The sequence below is a fragment of the Amblyomma mixtum genome, chromosome 5 (assembly GCF_055824585.1).
Source record: "Amblyomma mixtum isolate Tamu chromosome 5, ASM5582458v1, whole genome shotgun sequence".
Taxonomy (NCBI): Eukaryota; Metazoa; Arthropoda; class Arachnida; order Ixodida; family Ixodidae; genus Amblyomma; species Amblyomma mixtum.
Window position 1 is genome coordinate 106,309,795 of NC_143016.1, and position 19,358 is coordinate 106,329,152.

Sequence of the window (19,358 nt, forward strand, 5' to 3'; positions counted from 1 at the left end):
CCCAGCGCTAGATGTGTAGCAATGAGTAGGACCAATAGCACCGATAATATGATATTTCTGCTCAATGATCTTGTTCCTGCTATGGCCAGAGCTGCAGACCACAAAACCCTGGTTGAACTTTTAATTCTTTAGCTTTCTGGCACATACTGTGTGTGCCATTAGTTTGGTAATAAGTATTTTAGGCAACAAATATATACATTGACTGCGCATGTTTGAAAGACAATGGCAAGCATTGCTCCTGGACTGAACTGATGAAACCTTTCTAGGCTCTTTTTATATTGATAACGAAAATTGACGGAAGTTCAAATGATGTCCTTCAGTGCTGTATGCAAGTGCCTGGCTGATCCCAGTTTTGGGTAAGCGCCATTAAACCTATAGATACAACAAATAGTAGTGACAGCCTTGGCGAACTGTGCTCTTGCAAGAACAAGTTTCTCTTATGCATTAGCTGACTGATAGGTCATCAGGGAGGTCATCAGGCCCATTTCTGCCCGAAAAGACATTGGTAATGGCCAGGCCTGACTAAACAACTGAAAAAGTACAGAAGACGTAAGGGTTGGAGAGAGCAGCATTTTGAACACAGCATGTAGACAGCAAAAACCATGTCAACTCTGCAGATATTTTATTTTTCACAGTATCGGCATGCTATTCATGCCCACAGCACATTTTCTATTCTGAAAATCAATGAATTGATATGCAGGTGTGGTTTTTAGCAAGCAGAACAAAATGAATGTGAAGCAGGTGAGATAACTTCACAAGCACTGACAACTGATATCTCTGAGCATGTTGGCAATCTTGTCCAACAAAGAAAACAAAAATTGGAAAGATGAATCGCAAGGCAGATGTCAATAACTGCACATGCCTTTCTTGATACCAATAAAAAGCTAAAAAGTGAAGCTCTGAATGTACGATATAAGTCGGGCATGGTTACAGGCATGGTATGTGTCTGTTATAATACATGCAGTTAACAGTCATTGCAGTAGCATGCCACATACCCTACCATGCTCCAAAATGAAACCACTGGTAATTTCGCTACGTTCCTTCGGTTTCTTCAGGGTATAACTTGCCAAACAGCCATAAGCAAATGTTACCACCAGCACTACCCGCTTTCACAGACTGATCAGCAAGGCATTGCAAGGACATCTCCTCCGACCATCGGAGTGTCTTTTGAACATTGTGACACATTTGACAGATGTACGGAATAACGAAAGTTTTCCTCTTTTATCAATTCAAGTTTATTCTGCTTTTTAAAATGCAACAACTTTTTAAAATGCACAAACCAGTGTTGACAAGCCAGCAAACTTTTCCTTACCGCTGGCACTTGCATTGATTTCATGCTCACATGACTAAGGGAATTCAACAAACAGAATTAGACAATAGATCCTTTCACCACCCATCGGAATGAGTTCTCATCACACCAGTCTCTCCTGACTTTGTCCTTTATGTTCTACATGTCCTAGAGCTTGTCATGTTCGTTTGTATAGTCCAATGAATAATTCTGAGCAAGTTTAGTTGAAGAAATGGAAACAAAGATTATGGCACGTTTTGGTTGAAAGAATGCGTAAAAGAAGAAAAGGGGTCTGGACAAAACGATACACATAAATATAAATAAATGTGCTGCCATCATACATGCTTGTCACAACATAGCAATGTTGCATTTCACGCCTAGGCAGAGTCTTTAGACTAACACATCACAGCCATGGATCTCAATAGTTAGAACGTCTAGAGCTACCTCAACACTGTTGGATATATGGATAGCAAATATGCCCATTCCCTTTCTTAACCAATTTTTAATATGAGATAAATACCAAACTAAAATAAACAAACATCCGAAAACAATAAGTTGGCAAATGCGCGATTGCCTATAGCAGCAGCCAGTGACCAGAACATAAGCACAACCAGCACCTCGACAGCGTGCCATGAAATTTCTACGTTGACTGCAGGTATCGTATCTTGGCCGCTTCCTTAGCTAGGATGAATTCGTCAGCTACGTCACACTTCGAAACCGTGCCTCCCTCATCTCGGAGCACGAAGAGTCTTGTCAAAAATACACCAGTGCCCGAGACTCCAACGAAGACGGCCTCCAATTTGGCATCTCCGCTCGGTCGCCACGGAGGGGGGCGTCGAGTGCATGTCGCCAGTCCGTGCAGGCAGCACGGGATGGCGAGGGAGGGAGTCCTTGCGTCCTCTTCTAACAGCGGGTACAGCCTGTCAAGGCTCACAACGAGCGTCAGGCCGTGGTCCAAGCAGTACACTTCGGCCGAAACGTCCCACCCCGCCGTGTTTCGGTGTACGTCGGTCACATACGCGCGGGCTAGGTCAGCCAACGTTCTGGTATCGGCCATGCAGTACTGGCCTAGTTGGACACGGTACAGGTGTCTGTTGACACCGTTCACGAAGTCCTTTATATACGGAAGCTTGCTGTCGGCGAGTCGCAGCCAGAAGTGCGTCGGGCTTTCATAATTAGCCATTACCACGGAATAAGGCACGTTGAGGTCAAGGCTTTTGGGGCCAGGAACTATCGGCCAGGTCTGCGCTGGCGCGGTCATTGGGCTCAGGATGTAGTGCTGTCAGCAAGTATACTACAGTGACTGGTACTGACTGCAGCAGTCCTCCTGCAAAAGACAAAGGTGAGTTACAAGGAGGCGCTGGCTGGCATTTTAAGTTTCGCTCGTTTCAAAGCCCGCCACTTGTTGCCGCTTGGTAACCCAAGTTCAGTAGGTCTTGGGTAACCCACATCCTTTTTTTCTCAGTTTCGGTTCACCTAAAGTCATGTATCAAAAAGTGCAGATATTCTGCTTTAACTTTATTGTAACAATATTTTCTTGCAAACATTAATAAATTTTTAGGAGGCATTGTTCAAACTTATTTTTTGTTTCTATTACTTTTAGCATTATCATCATCATAATACAGTCACGCACGTAAAGATGGCGGCCGACAGTCATAAAGGGACGCAGGTAGTTTGCAAATCGCTATTTTTACTCTTGCTTGAATAGTGTGCGCATTTTTAGGTGCATAAAGTATCAGCAATTTTGTGTTTGATATGTCTCTTAAAGCAAACTGCAAGTTTCAATGTCTGTCAGTGTTTTTTATTAGTAATCAGACGCCTTCATTCAATTCATTTGCTTTCGGTGCTGTCACATGCCCGCCGTATGCTAACAACTGCTTTCACCAGCCTGGTATGGCTTTGCGTTAACAACAGAAATAAGGAAGCCCTGCTCCGACATAATGTGCGTTGTGGTGCATTCGTTTAAATATCTTCTCGTGGAAAACCTGTTATCGGACTTGTCACCGAAAGCCGTGTTGTCGAAGCCGTCCGTCGGACGCTGTTTCTTTGAACGACGGCCTGTTGGCGGACGTTTCGCCAAACAGCTTGTGCCCGAAATGTATGCCACACATAGTAACTAGGCCGCCGCGGTGGCTCAGTGGTTATGGCGCTCGGCTGCTGACCCGAAAGACGCGGGTTCGATTCCGACCGCGGCGGTCGCATTTCGATGGAGGCGAAATTCCAGATGCCCTTGTACTGTGCGATGTCAGTGCACTTGAAAGAACTCTAAGTGGTTGAAATTTCCGGAGACCTTCACTACGGCGTCTCTCATAGCCTGAGTCGCTTTGGGTCGTTAAACCCCAAAAACCAACGCACAGTAACTGCATTCGTATTGTCGTCGAGAAAATGCCATTGCGCAAATTACAATTATTAGGTAACTAACAGAAGTGCGCTAAATCCAAAGTTGGGCGCAAGATTGTTACCCTGTGAATAATAACTGCGTCTGCATGAATACGCTTAATTTACCGAGAGGAAGGTCGTGTTAAAATAGTGCTGAAAAGTTGGATGGTGTGGACAGTGAAGTTACTGCTTGAAAGTGTTGTACAACGGCGATTGTAGCGGATGTGCCACCTTGGCAAAAATTTTCGGCCTTGTTCTGAATAGAGTAGTTATGTTTTAACGGCGGTGGAAAGCATGAGAAGTGACGCCAAGTCTTCAGTGTCGCACGGCGATTGCGCATGACGGCCTTGCTACCGCCACGTATGGGGTGTAAGAAAAAATTTCCCCGGAAAAAGGGTCCCCGGAAGAAACCCTGAGGAAGAGCAGTGTAGGAAAAAATGTCCGCAAGTGAAAAATTGCCCAAAGAATGAATTCATCCAGAACCCACTTGACAAAAAATTGCCCTCTTTACGGGGCTATTCCTTGAATTTGAGAATAGATGTAAGCATGAAGTGCTTTGCAGTACCATATCACACTACGGTCATGCAGTCTCCATTCTGAAAATAAATACTGCAGCGTTTAAATCAATACTGGTACAAGTATCCAACTTTTAGCGCAGTGCAACTTTAGCGCAACTTTTAGCGTCTGCTAACCTGTACACTTACCTTCAAAGTGCTGGTGCAAGCGTGAAGCTGTTTTCTCCAGGTGCAATGCATAGGTGCTGGATTACCACTCCCTGAATATTTTATCGTGCTCATCTGATAGCTCTATGATTGTGTACTGGACATACGCAGTGCTTGTGCCACGCTGTCATTAACCTATAAGTATGATGCCGAGCAATAAATATATTTAGCTTGTATCTACTCTGTGTATCCAGATGTCCTTCTCATCTAGTGTTCTGTTGCAAATCTTACGAGCCTTGAGCGATAAACCATGGCGACACTTTCATTGAGTTAACCACACTGTTGCCCTTATGGATCAGTGGTTCGTTCCACCATCAAACAACTTAAGTATGCCTCATGGGGTAAAAGCCCACTAGTGGCACCTTCCGCATGCGAGATGGATGCTTGAATCACTGCGGGTTGCGAGATGTTTGATGGCACCTGTTTGGGGACATTTTTTTCCTACTTTGCAAATGGGGATGTTTTTGGTGGGATGTTTTTTTCTGGGGACATTTCTTCCGGGGACGTTTTTTCCGGAACCCCCTCGTATGATCTGCTGTGTATGTCACCTGGGTGACATTTTAGTAATGGCTGCTTTTGCAAGCGCAGTTTGCTTTCTGAATTGAGTGTCGAGCTTTGTGTTCTCATCTTTAAAATATGTTAGCTTTCTGCATAAGTTACCACTGAACGCATTTTCACGCATGTTTTCTAGATAGCTGAAGGCTAGCTCCGTAGCATATGTAAAAGCTGCAGTTCTGCTGTTATTTGTTCATTTCCTTACTTGTTTACGTAACACAAAGGTTTGTAGAGGGCAAGCTAAAGGGCTTGGAACATAACGGGCTCTCACAAAACAGCAAAACATGCTTAAAAAAATTATGTTACTGGTTTAGCTGCTTGCAGTTTATGTACTCTCAGAAACAGAAGTGGTGTATATCACTTATGCTTTGTCTAAACTACATTGTACAGCCACCTTGCAGCTCCACAGCTGGAGAGCAGAACCTCAGCCATGGCGGTTTTATAGTTTCAATCCGCCGCCCCTGTTCTTATCGAAGACGACAAAAACTGTGTTTACAATGCTTGATAAGTAGTGCGGTACACACTGCTTCTTCGCCTGACATTACAACAGCCTTCAGCTTTTCAAAGGTTTGCGATGCTTTCTTAAATTGGAAAATGTCATGCTTGGTCCTCAGCATTCACTACGTTACCATGTCAAGTGTCTCCAGGCCACTGCACGAGTCACCTTGTTGCCACAAGGCCATGCAGTAATTGAGCTGGTTTAAGTACTCACTTGGCAGCCATTGCTGTAGTGGGTGCAGATCATAGTGTTGCTTGTGAAATTCATATTCAGTGTTGTAGGCGTTACCGGAAAAAAGTAACTAAATACGTTACTCGTTACGCTAATAAAAAAAGAACGCGTTACCACCCTACGTTACCTACAGAAAAAAGTAACGCGTTATCGTTACTGCAAAAAAGTATCGCACGTTACTTTGCTGTTACTCCATGGCCATAAATTTTAATCAGTGCGTCTTCACTGTAAGAACTCAAGATAAAAATTTTATAAAGCTCATATTTCGCATTATTCCAACTTCACAAAGAAAACATAGCTGAACTCAACAAATTTTCAGTAATTCTGGTGTGCTACTGCTTACGAAATTACGCGGTGCTACACCCAGTTGACTGCAATCCCTTTTTCTCTGCTGTACTACTGTATTCTTTCGACGGCTCTCTTGGGGCCGTCTTGAAGTAAACTGGCGACATTCCTGAGTTTACTCAGAAGAGGAAACTGCTTCCACAAAGAATGCGAGTGTCGCCAGGGAACGAGACGTTTTGGTTGGAAAACAAGGTTACGGAGAAACTGACTTACAGATTTCTGCAAATGGTCCATTGGTGGCTCGGCATGCGTCCACTCTTTAGAGAGTTGTGTGTGTGAGCGGTTGGGGGGTGAAGACAAGTGTGTGAATGCGTGTTCGTGTTTTTGTTTTTTTTAGTTGAGTGCGTCGTCAAGGGCAGGTGTTTTCTGGCATGCATGCGAACCGCAACAAGGGTTGTCGAGAGCACCAGTAGATTTTGTTTATTTGCAACATTATTTTCGGCGTTTTTTTTTTTTCTGAAAAAGAGGCAGTGGGGGACAATTGAAATAAAAAGTAACTAGTAACGTGACACCTCACGTTACCGAAAAATGTTAACGTAAGTATGTTACCCGTTACAGTTCCGAAATGGTAACGAGTATGTTACTAAATTACCGAAAAAAGTAACGCGTTACTGGTAACGCCGTTACTTGTAACGCGTTACCGGTAACGCCGTTACTTGTAACGCGTTACCGACAACACTGTTCACATTTCATTCACATCTTGTGCATGGACAAAAGATGAGAAAAGTTTGCGTAGATTTATATTTGGCCCAATATGAAGTGACCTGTGTTCAGTTGCTGCCAAGGGCCAAATTCTGGACCAGTGAGCTTGGGATGTGGGACAGTGGGGTGCATGGAGTCGCACTGTACGAAGTCCTCTGAGCTCATTATACTACACAGTGCAACAGGCCACAAGGGGTACCATGAGTTTGCATCACACTATTTGCTGACAACTCATGATGATGCTCGCAGCAACCTCTGAATTTTGGTGCAGGTGGTTCATCTTTATAACTGAGGTGATGGGCTTATTAATGCCTGTCTGCCTTTCACCTTAGTCGCACTTTAGGCCGCGAAACCAATGGAGCGGGAGCTTGGAAAGCAAAGGAAAGGCACATAACTGCCCTCTTGCAACAGTGGACACCTCAGTTGTGCTTTAAGCTATGTGGAGGTAGTGAAAGATGTGCGCTGCATGTGTTGGCGTTGAAAATGTTGTGCCATTGCATAAATTGCTCCCTGGGTCAGTGGATGCCTGAATCGTGTTTATATGTATGTGTGGTGATGAGAGAGAGAGAGATGTGGGCTGCAGGCATTGACAACATTGTGCCAGAAACGCGGCGCTGAAGCCATAGGCCGTCGGTGTTCATTGTTTTTGTTGGCATTGACAACATTTTACACTCCGATCGTTTTAAGGAAAAGAATTGGGCATAACTGACTCCTTGGGTCAGTGGACGCCTGAATCCCGCCTATAGATATGTGTGGTGATGAGAGAGATGTGGGCTGCAGGCATTGACAACGTTGTGCGTAATGAAGCCATAGGCCGTCGGCGTTCATTGTGTTCATTGGCATTGGCATTGGCGTTGACGTTTTGCACTCCGATCATTTTAAGAAAAGGAAGTGCGCATAACTGGCTCCCTGGGCCAGTGGACGCCTGAATCGCGTTTATAGATAGGTGGGGTGATGAGAGAGATGGGCTGCATGGGTTAGCGCTGACAATGGTGAGTGAACTGTCGCGATCAACCATTAACTTCCACCTGCCAGGGTGGCAGGGTGGGTGGGGACTTTAATGTAGATATAAAGACAAACAGGAATTTCTTACCACTTATGCGAGAGAACATCCCTTCCTCTCGCTTGTAACGCCTCCCACGACTGTGACAACTTCGCGAAATACTTGCACAGACCTCATCTTTGAGAACCAGGCATTGGTGCAGCAAGTCGAGCATGTATCCATCTATTTCTCCGACCACAAAGGTTCCTTCATGACAGTCAAGAACTGTTAGTGGAGTGTTTCTTGAAGAAGGAGTATGTGCAAAGAATAACAAGTTGGCTGTAATTGTACATGCATGTCTTGCTCGAATTCTTTGCCCCAATTTATCGAAAAGCTGATAAGCTGTGCTCAAATTTCGCAGTAGGAAGTAACGTAATCGTCGGAAATTTTTTGTTTGAGTTCGGTCAAGTGACCATTGTGTCTTGATCATGTGCAGACCATCACATGCTTGAAGTTAAGTGTCCCCATTTGTTTAGCTCTCTTTTTTGGGCAAATTGGGAATGAATGATTATGTATTGCTTACGCAGCATATATTAATATCAGTTCCAATTACAAAAGATACCTTATGTCTGTTAAAACCAAAATTTCATATAGGGCCCAGAAGTATTGGGCTTTGCTTCAGTTTGTGAATTGCCATTATCAGCATTGAATGTATTGAAATGGCAGTGTAGGAAATGGTTTTAACCATTAAGCCAAACTCCTATATTTGTGAAACGTCATTTGCCAAGTTGTCCTGTGGCAACATACATTTGAGCAGGAAAAAAAAAAATGCTGCATTGCAACTGTCTAGCATACAGGGCAATGCTGTGATTGACTGCTCATTTTTTTCCCTTAGCACGTTTACTGAGCCAAGGCTAATATTCACCGCTCAGCACTTGTTCTTGTTAAGAGCTAGATGTTGTAAACGGGAGCTGTTTTGTTATTGAGGCTCTTCAAGCCTTGGAGCTCTGTCTGGTGTGTCATGGTTGTTGCCTTTATATTAATGCTCTTATTTCAGGATGCCACATCTCTACCTCTACATGACAGGGTGATGAATGTTGTGGATAAATATGGTCAGCCGATTCAAGTTCCAGCTTTGGTATGCCTTCATATCAATTTTATGGCAGAAAAAGGGCTCTGTAGACTGTAAGCCGTGTAGAAAGCTCCCAGAGTTTGCATTCATGCTCTGCTGTGGCAAAATTGTAATGTCAATAGTTCTCGTGTGCCCACTCTTAGGGCGACTGTAAATCATGTCACTGCAGAAGGCCCGTTGTCAAGAGAGCTTATTCTTTGACTCACCTATACCACATTCTTGTACCGTATTTTCCGGTGTATAAGACGCGGTTTTTTGTCAAAAATCTTGCTGGTGCGTCCTATACAAGGGTGCGTCTTATATGCGAATTTTTCGTTGTTTTTTTTTTGCGAGTTCAGAAATTACTCAGGTTCATGCTCAAGCTTTTTTCACCGAAAAAATATCACTACCAATGATGCGGTAGTAACACGGTTAATACTTCAATACGGGGACCGCCGTGCGCAACTTTTTTTAGGTGAACTTTGTCATGAAACGGCGAGGATGACGACTTCCAGAATCGCAAACACGCGGTCGTTTCAGAGGCGCAAACAAAAATAATGTGAAATTCCAAAAGATGGCGACAGTCGCGCTTCTCGGCATTGTCAAAACAAGCCAAGCCGGCGTTCTTTTTTAGTCATTATTTGCAACTTCGCAACCGTGTACGTATTATGTCTGTGTTGGTGACTTCGGCATGTGTTTTCCACTACCTACACCTGTCGTGCTCGGTCTTACTACAGTATGCCACCGAAGTTGCTCAAGAGCTACACCGCAAAGTTCAAATTATCTGCGGTCGAGTATGCTACCGAAAACGGAAATCGGGCTGCGGGCCTACGGAGCTACGGAGCTTTTATGCGATCAGATGAGTTCATCCATGGTTCATTTCGCGATGGTCGAGCAAGCGTGTTTAATTAACCCTCACTAGACTAAGTGGGTAAATTGGGGTGCGTCTTATACACGGGTGCGTCTTGTATACCAACTGTTTCAATGAGAGCCTTCATATATGGCAGGTGCGTCTTATACAAGGGTGCGTCTTATAGACCGGAAAATACGGTATGTGGGAGTTCTTCCTGATGGCATGCTATGATGGCAATGGTGTTTGCCTCGGAAATAGTTCCCTAAGCAGCTGTTATGTTAAAAACAAGTTAATAGATGGAACTGCTATTGACTTGGCAGGGATTTCAAGATCTGTTTATGTCTTAAACTTTCTAGGTGCCAGCTTAGGGCACTGACTTATCAGTGTTGCCCTGCTTGAATTTCTTAAGTATCTTTACCCTTGACGCTCAACTCCCGGGCTGCACACACAGCCTCTACATTCCTTTGGGATCACGCAAGCCTCTGTGAGGGCAACTAGGGTGTTGCTTTCATTCTAGAGAAGTAATTGTGTTGGGGCAGTTTGTTGGGCAGTTTCTCTGGGTAAAATGGCATCAGGATCATTGTCATGTTACATCATAACCAGAAATTCCCATACTCACCTGCCGGCACACAAGAATGCTATTCAAATGGGTCCTCTTGAGAATGTGCCCTGTGTGGCCATATAACCCAGGTGGGCCTCGGTGTTTTCAGTCTCGTGGGATAGGAGACAGTGCAGCAATCTCCCTCGATGCATTCTCTAGGAAGGGAGCAGATATGAAAATTTTCCATTCTTGCTGCTCACTAATTTTCTGTATCGGTCTTGTGCAACTTTATATTCCGTGTCTACTGGTGTCACTGGTATCTCACTCTCCAATGGCATTTTATTTCAAGGTTGATGCTATGGCGCAATGTATGGCGTTGGCTGCAGTGGCTGAGGAAATGATTTCTGTTACCTTTGGATGCACATAGTTTTTTTTTGTTTCAATTGGAGGTTCCTCGCAAAGCTCAGAGCATTAATGTTTTCTAGGATGATAAATGACCACGTCATGCATGCTCCTCTTGTTCATGTGAATTTGCCAGACCTGTTCTAGGCACTTCAGGCATTTGCCTTTTGCAAAGGAGACATGCTTATTCCTTGAATTACTCAATATGGTGGCATTTACATGGGGCTCTTGAATTATTTTATATGGCTCTAAAAAGGTTTTGCGTGAGAACAAAATATATTTTAAACCTTTGTGCATTCTGAGCTAACTGCTTGGCTAACAATGTGTTGGAGCAAACAAGGCCTCATTCATCGTTTTGATTTGTAAGCGCTATGCAACATTTTTCTTTGCATGGAGATACCTGTAGGATGCATGGAAACACCGCCTAAACTGATATGCTGGCTCATTGGACAGCGTGCTCATGCTTTGTTCCTCGTCATCTGCAGAACAAGGGCTTTGTTGAGCCAATTTACTGGCTCAAGTATAGACCTGCCCGAATCATCTTTACCTTTGAGGAGCTGATGACCATCTATGCCAATGAGCCGCACAACCTGGCTGAAAAGTATTGCGCAGAAATTGACGAATGGCTAGAGCGCATGGCCTATATTGAGGAAGACCTGACAAAGATGCTGCGGATCCCACATAATCGGTGAGTCCACCGGCTAGACCATTAAAAATGACAGTTCTTGGCTGAGGGATTAGCCATGGTGTGTTAGCTCTAATCATTGCGTACAACATGCTGTGCCCAGGTTCTGGTCTCATGCCCTGTATGATGATGGGTTCCACCAAATGCTTGAGTCCTACCTGCGACTTGCACCAAGGTATGCTTATGCATTCATTCTACTAGGGAATTTTGGTTCCTTCTTTAATTCATCTCAGTTTTCATTTGTATGTTTGCATGTTGCTGTCAGTCTACGGAAAACATAGTAAAAGTGTTTCATTGCACATATCTACTGCCACTCTGATCACCTTATACTAGCCTATGTGACAAACTTGCAGGAAACACTGCATTAATGAACATTTGATTTGCATTTAGGATCAAGAGAGTGCTAGTATACAAGGCCATTACAACAGAACATTCATGGATGGATTGCAATTATTATTATGCATGGTTTAATCAAGTTTCGTTTTGTTCATGATCACGTTTCAGATCATGAATGCTATCCAGGCGTGTCCATCATTTTGTCACAAATGAAGTTCACTTTAGTTTAAACATTATGCATGGCTTAATCAAGAGTATTGTTTTGTTTATGATCATGTTTGAGATGGTGAAAGCTATCCAGGCATGTTTTAATTATTTTTTCGGTGACAAGCCAATATCAACAGAACCCAGCGGATGAAGTGTATGTTTACATTACTCACATATGGGGGTTAGTCTTTTCTTTTATGGCTAAGCTATTAGTGATGCGAGAAGTAAAAAGAGGAGGAATGTGCTGCAAAGAGTGTGGGAGGAAAAGTTCATGGGAAAAGTGGCAGCCATTCTGTTTAGAATAAACACGTCTGTTCTGCTTGAGCCCTTGGAAACATTCCTCCATATTCCAGCAAGAGCCATTATTGCAGAGGAAAACGGACAGATTTTGTGTGCACTCAATTGACAGATGTGGGACTTGGGGAAGCGAGAGGAGAGGCACATGCGCTGCTGAAGTGAGGAGGCAGAGAGAGGGAAAGTGTAAGAAGCAAGACCCATCAGGTGAATTGAGAGCGAGCAGGGAGAAGATTCAGGGCTTGTCTGGAGTGAGAGGCAAAAAAAATTGACAGGGGCATCTAATTCCATTATTTGTTGGCACTACGATAACATTAGCAGCTGTTGAAGAGTTTATCAGAAGCGACGTCACTTTCAGTCTGTTTATTTGTTTTAATTATTTTTTTGGTGACAGCCAATATCAACACAACCCTGCGGATGAGGTGTGTTTATATTACTCACATACGGGGTTTAGTCTTTTCTCTTTCCTCACTTTCCTCCAGCCAGTGGGCAAATTTCATGACCGATGACGCATTCTGGCCCCATGGGGCTTCTGATGGTGCTGCATTAATAAGCAGCAGCCGCTTGCAGCAGTGAGAAGGTAGAGGGGAGGGTGCACATGACCTGTTTGGTCCTTGAAGACTTAACAAAGCTGATGTGGGTCACTGCTCCGTTTCGCTCAGCATGTGCATGTGGGAAGGGGGGTGGGTCAGGACAGGGTAAGCAGCCACAGTTGGCGTGTGGCTGCCACGTAAGAAATTGTTAGTTGCCGAGCCAGAAGTCACCATGGAATAAAAGTGAGCCTAAGCTGTCTTTGGCAGGCCACTCAAACCATCCAAAAGAATGAAGCAAATCGATGCATGCAGTGAACTGAGGACTGGAGGGTGGCAGCTAGGTACTGAGAGGATGAAAGTGTGGTGCACCAGCCTGACTTGGCCTCAACTGCAAGCAGGCAGTTATAGGGCTGTGCACTGCTGGCATGAAAACAACCGCAAATGGTCGGAGAATGCTGGACTTGGTGTTTGAGAAACACCGTCATGGTGTCGATTATCTAAGCAGTGCACTTCAGTTCTCATAAGCCTATGTGTGTTGCACACTAGTGAATTTGAATGGTACTGAAGGATGTGCTCGGCCAATGTGGTTGTATATAGTTGCTCTGCACCATAGTATGCAGCGGCTTGGTTGTCCTGCAGTTATTTTATTGCGAAAGCAATACTACGCTCATGAACGGCCTTTCGCGTAGCAGTGGCCGGTAGCCACGTTTGACCTTTAGGATGACCTCTGACGTCATACCAGGGTAAGAGATGGGCTACCAAGTCAAGTCGTCACGCAGCGGCGGCCGGTAGCCACGCGTGACATTTAGAATGACCTCTGACGTCATGCCACGCCTAGTGACGTCATGCCACGCCTAGTGACATCATAGTGTGACATCATACAAGGGTGAGAGATGGGCTACCAAGTCAAGTCGTCGTGCAGCGGCGGCCGGTAGCCACGCGTGACATTTAGAATGACCTCTGACGTCATGCCACGCCTAGTGACGTCATAGTGTGACATCATACCAGGGTGAGAGATGGGCTACCAAGTCAAGTCGTCGTGCAGCGGCCGCCGGTACCCACACATGACCTGTAGACGCGACACACTGCATTCCTTCTGTTGGAGGCGCTGCGCTTTTGCTTTCGCAACCTACCACGCTTAACCAAAGCTAAGCCCCCGCCAATTTTTTCAGGATACCGCAAGGAGCTGGTAATTTTCTTCGGTTGGGCAGGAATATCTTTGCTAATTGCAGTATCAGCAGGAAATGTAAAGATGTGCTGTGCTCTTCACATTTGAAAAAAGCTTGGAAGCTTGGGCAAAAAAAGAAATTGTACTTTAAAATGATGCACTTTAGCAGGAGTGTAGCCTTCTCATAAGTGGCATTGTAGCATGTGAAGAGGTTCCACAGCACTAACAACGAATGCACTTTCTATGCACAAGAACAATGAAGGAACCAGGGGTATGGAAGCAAGGGAAGCGTGCATCAGTGCCGGGATGGTGGGACACCTTCTAAAATGAATAGACCAGCGACCCACCAATCAGTGACCACAAGGCGCGCAGCTGTTCTCGGCTTGACTGGCCTGTTTAATGGCGATAGCCACCGTCACCATGTGCCAGCATGAAGCTCCTAAAACCAGAACCGAACCTAAGCTGTCAGACTATTTTTCTGCGACAGTGCTCTCCAGTCATCTGGCGCTGAGCGCACAGCGGAGGTATGCAGGCAACACTGTACCATGTGATTGAGGGGAGACGTGGCTCTGAAAGCTATTTTTTTTAATTTTGGACCATACTTGAAGAAATTTGCTATTCTTTTTCAGCTTCGAGCACTGATTTCAAATATCTAGATTTTTTTTTAATAGGGCAATTAGTTACAAAGATAAATGGAATTAATGGTTCATAATTTGCAGAAACAGTGAAAACTAACCGCACCACAGAAATTGGTATTGGCTTATGGCTAGGTACTAGAAAGCATAAGGAATACAATATTAAGAGTACTTTTTTGATGTCAACTGTTAGCAGTGCTATAGCAATTCAAATTTCACTGTTCCAAGTGTAAGTACCCTGTTGCCTGATCTAGATTAGAACTACGAAATTTTAAAGCATAAATTCCAAAATCTGTTCCTAACACTGTGTGCTTTGTGCTCTTAGCTACATGCCACAATAATAATCATGGTTCTATCTACCTGCCTTGAAGGCCGAGATGTTGCTGCCGCAAATTAGCGAGAAGTAAAATATTGGTGTTTTGAGGAAACGTTGCTTTTGCGTGGAATTCAGCTCACAGTTATGTTATGAATTGATCCTGCAGCCCATATACTGATCGACAAGGTGGGAAAATTGGTGGATTAAAGGAATATTAGTGGAAGATTTTGAAAATGTAATTAAAAAAAAATAGATTTCTCAATCTTTTCATCTCAAAGAGCCTTGTTCCTTGACGGCAGTATTTAGGTGATTCGGGCTGTGCCTAAACTGACAGGCGTCCGACGCGTAGGCACACACAGAAGGGCATTGGCCAGGACCACGACAGCAGTCCAAATAATCCAGATTTCTGAATTAACAAGGGCTCAATTAAACGAGGTTCTACTGTGCCTGTTTGTGTTATCTTGCAGAAATGTGGCTACGGCTTCACTGTTTCCTTGAAACATAGGATCAATAAAAACGAACACATTGCAAATAAATACAGTGGGCATGGCATGTGACATATTAGAAATAGCAAACAGCCATTGGCAGCACCAGAAACACCTTGTGTGTTTCCTATAATTACACGGCACACATTCATTTGCGGGCCTAATTTACAGCGCTTGCGTATGCTCCTCCATTGAATTTGGGGATGTGTGGTCTGGCATATCTGGGCGATTTTTAAGGTGGTCGTTAAGTTATCGGGGCTTAGTGCCTTACTATATTGCCCTTCATGCCCATGTTAAAGAAGCCATCTATGAGACATTCTTATCAGCAGGAGTTGCTTACAATAGTTGCACATTGTTAGCTGTCATTCGTTGCTGAGAGCGTGCCATCCCTCGTAGCCCCAGAGCTTCATTGCTGTTCCTTTAGCGTCTGTTCACAGGGAGATTGTGCACCATGTCTGGGTCAGTCTAAGACATTGGCATCATATACAGGGTGTTTCACCTAAGACTTTCTGCAATTTTTAAAAATAAGCTATTTGAATTAGATGCGCGCTTTTTCTGGCATAGCATTGTCAGTGGTGTAGTACATCATAATGCAGCTAAGACGTGCTAACTAGCAGGCTTGTTAACCAATATTTAATACTTAACTTTTAAACTATTACCGTTGGGCTCCTTAATTATTGAGAGGCATGTAGCCCACTGTAAGTGATGTCCATATCCGTTTTTAGAATTTCGAGAACGCGATTATCCTCGGCGCTGTGGCCCAACAAATTTCGCCTACATCGCGCCAAAATACATGCGGTTTGAGAAGCTTGTAGGCAAAGCAACCTCTCCAGTGCACGTAACTCGTCGAAATAGCCAAAATTTGTTGGGCCACAGCGCCGAGGATAATCGCGTTCTCGAAATTCTAAAAACGGATATGGACATCACTTACGGTGGGCTACATGCCTCTCAATAATTAAGGAGCTCAACGGTAATAGTCTAAAAGTTAAGTATTAAATATTGGTTAACAAGCCTGCTAGTTAGCACGTCTTAGCTGCATTATGATGCACTACACCACTGACAATGCTATGCCAGAAAAAGCGCGCATCTAATTCAAATAGCTTATTTTTAAAAATTGCAGAAAGTCTTTGGTGAAACATCCTGTATATAGTAGTGACCAGAGGGAGACACATCATACACTTCTGTGGAATCAAAATTTATATGCTGTCTAGTTCTTTCCGTATGGAATCAGTGACACGTTTTGAAAAGTACCTACTTTTAAGATCAGTGATTAATTTGCAATAACTTCATCACTTCTTGCGTTCATATTTGAGCTTCGCACAACTCCTTGAGCTCCTAGAGGAGTGGAGCAGAATATCAGCAGGGATTACCTCTTAATGTGTAATCTTGATAATGTGCTTTTCGGATGCCAGGGCCTTTGGGTTTGAAAGCATCTCATGGGGGCTATTACCATCTGCAGTGTGAGAGCTGTTACCATTCTTGCAGATGTGAGGTAATTGGTGCTTTTCTCAGCAGTAAGGTGTGCAGTTTATTCTGTACATACTATATTGCTTGAGTGCTCAAAGATTCAGGCATGAACTCCTAGCAGAGCTATTATCACTTCAGCAGCTATAATTTTTAAATGTTTGCAGTCTTCATTCTAATGGTTGCCTCTTGCTGCTTTATATTGGTCCACTCATGATTTACTAAAATTTGTCACTCTCTGTTATTTTCATTCACTAAGCAGTATTCTCTCTGCAACTACAAATACAGTTGAACCTCGGTATAACGAACCTCAGTTTGCAAAATAACACATTTTTTTTTGTTTCCCAATCTCTGCCCAATGAATATGATGTTTTTTGTTTTTTTTTCACAATTTAACGAAGGAATTTTATGCTGCACTATTGGTTTAATGAAGTCCTCGTGCATCGTACATATGTACCAGGAGCGTCCTTGACAAGCAGATGAAAATGAAAACTTGAGCTGAGACTAACCACAATTTGCATGCACCTTTTTATGCACAAAATTTGCCAGTGGGCTTCATTCCATAAACCAGAATGCACTGCTGTGCCATGTGTCATCTAGTAGTACACATGAAACCCACATTGACTGCGCTCCATCATCAGCCATATGTGTAGTGCAGTAAAGCCTGCCTCCTGATATAGGCGCATGTACCATTTGTTGCTCGGGGTTCGGTACATCCGTTTTTTTTGGCTCAGTTATTTTTGATCACGAAAGTCGAAAATGCTTGATCAAATTTTTTTTCACTTTATATGTTGCTGATTGGAATCTGTCATCGACGGGCACCTGCTGTCAGGCAGGCACCTTGTGGTTCGGGTGTTCGTTATCATTGGCCGCGAGTTGAGAAAGTTGTTCGCATCATCCCGAATCATAACATATATGTACGATGTGCTCTGGCCAGAGCATTTTAAAAATTCGCTTCATTGAAAAATTCGTGCCAACCTTAGTCATATCATCAAGATTCTGCGGTAAATACAAGGTGTCATATACCAGGAGTGTTCTAAGAATCTGTGAATTTATCTGGACTAGTGAAAAGCAGGAACCTCAGCTTAATGAAATTCACAATTTTAACGGAGTTTTCGGCTGCAAGTGTGACTTTGTAATATCGAGGTTTGACTCTGTTATGTTAATATTCGCTTTAACTCTTCTCTGTTGTTGGGTCTTGACCCTGTTGCTGTGAGCAGCTTGGCAATGCTACCCACACTTTTTATGGGGCTGCTCGCTGTGAGCTAGTTATGTGCACTATTGTTAGCATAGTCACTTGGCTTCATATCATTTTTGGTTTGCCATGATGATTTAGTTGACTGTTTTTATTTTGCCATCTCCCTTAGGTACACAGGATTGCATCGCTGCACTCTCACAACAGAAATGGAGCAGGCTGAGGACAGGGTGTACAAGTTGGTGTTTCGGGCATTCCTTCGTCTTTCCACAAACAAAGAGTCAAAAGTGAGTGTTGCTGATGTGCATGAAAATAGTTTCCTGTGCGAAGAATGTATTTGTTTTAAAATGAAGTAGTGCACAGTACTGCGCTAGGTTTCATTTTTCTTTTTTTTCGTGATGTGAACACGAACAGGCGAAAAAATTGAGAAGCTCAGCGGACTGGTGTAGACATCTGTGTCCTGGTCAGAGATTGTTTATGTAAGGAGACCAAGAAATAAAAGGAAAAGGATCATCAGCCAGCTGTGTCCATAGTTCAGCAGCCAGACGGTAGTGGCCGCTGCCGCGGTTTCATTACCGACACGATCACAAAATGTTTCTCCATGTTTGCGACTTTGAGTAACAGCAGTTTACTGTCAACGTTTGCTAAGTGATTTCGTCTACATTTATTTTTATTTGATTTTGGTTTTCATTCGGCAGAGTTCTTTCAGGTTTTCACACAGAAACTGCATGTAACAAAAGAAGTGCGGACTTTTTCTCAATTTCTTTATATCCAGGTTTAACTGTAGCCATTACCTAAGCCGTAAACACCTACCTTCTACTGTTCCTCCCTCCTTTATTTTTTTATTTTATTTTTTTTTTTCCGTTAAACATTTAGACCCTGTTTTCTTGTGTCACATGGAGTACTGCCAAGGAGTAAAATTTTATATGCTTGTATATTGCTGGCGGTAGCATGTCATGAATTACGCTTATAACTCATGACATGGTTCATGTTCATGTTCATGAGTTAATTCTTGCACGCAATTCTAGTGGCATCCTCTTGCTCAGCACTGATGCATTTGCCTTTCGTTCCATCCAGGATGAGTGTGCGTTACTAACTAGTCATTCTTGTTTCCTCCCTTTTCTGTCATCTGTTCGGACGAGCAGATCCACTTCATTGACAAGCAAAAGTTTGCGGACCTCATATACGAGAACTTCATCTTTGACATTCCCAAAATTTTCGATCTTTGCGTGATGTTCGGGAGAGGAAACCATGATCTGGTGTGCCGCATGGTTGAACACATCATGAGCTGCCAGCCAAAGTACAGCTCGGACCTGAAGGACATTGAGGACACCATGCTTTTGGTGAGTGCTTTGGATGTGCGTGAAAAGGTTCTGTGCACATATAAATGTGGCCAGTTCTCTTTAGTGCTACAAAGGTACTGGCAGAAA

At 43.6% G+C, this 19,358-nt stretch overlaps 2 protein-coding genes across 4 annotated transcripts in view; one reads left to right on the plus strand and one right to left on the minus strand.

Annotated features, from left to right (window-relative positions):
• Positions 1-1,211: 1,211 nt before the first annotated feature.
• LOC149343274 (uncharacterized) lies at positions 1,212-2,722 on the minus strand. The gene has a single exon (XM_089542349.1). It carries the CDS (start codon positions 2,547-2,549, stop codon positions 1,929-1,931), a length of 621 nt encoding a protein of 206 aa, XP_089398475.1. The 5' UTR covers positions 2,550-2,722; the 3' UTR covers positions 1,212-1,928.
• Positions 2,723-2,927: 205 nt separating this feature from the next.
• Positions 2,928-19,358, plus strand: part of LOC149343275 (activating signal cointegrator 1 complex subunit 2) — a 47,447-nt gene continuing 31,016 nt past the window's right edge. The window contains exons 1-6 of one of the 3 annotated variants that reach the window (XM_089545804.1): positions 2,928-2,957; positions 8,761-8,841; positions 11,096-11,298; positions 11,399-11,470; positions 18,101-18,215; positions 19,074-19,271. In XM_089545804.1, the coding sequence (XP_089401930.1) occupies positions 2,928-2,957; positions 8,761-8,841; positions 11,096-11,298; positions 11,399-11,470; positions 18,101-18,215; positions 19,074-19,271 (699 nt within the window). Of the gene's footprint in view, positions 2,958-4,877; positions 5,512-8,760; positions 8,842-11,095; positions 11,299-11,398; positions 11,471-18,100; positions 18,216-19,073; positions 19,272-19,358 lie in introns of those variants that run through there. The other 2 variants (XM_089545803.1, XM_089545805.1) reach the window with 2 other exon arrangements.

What these genes read in the sequence shown, in the direction of transcription:
- LOC149343274 (XM_089542349.1), bottom strand. Translation starts at nt 2,549, where the DNA reads ATGACCGCGCCAGCGCAGACCTGGCCGATAGTTCCTGGCCCCAAAAGC.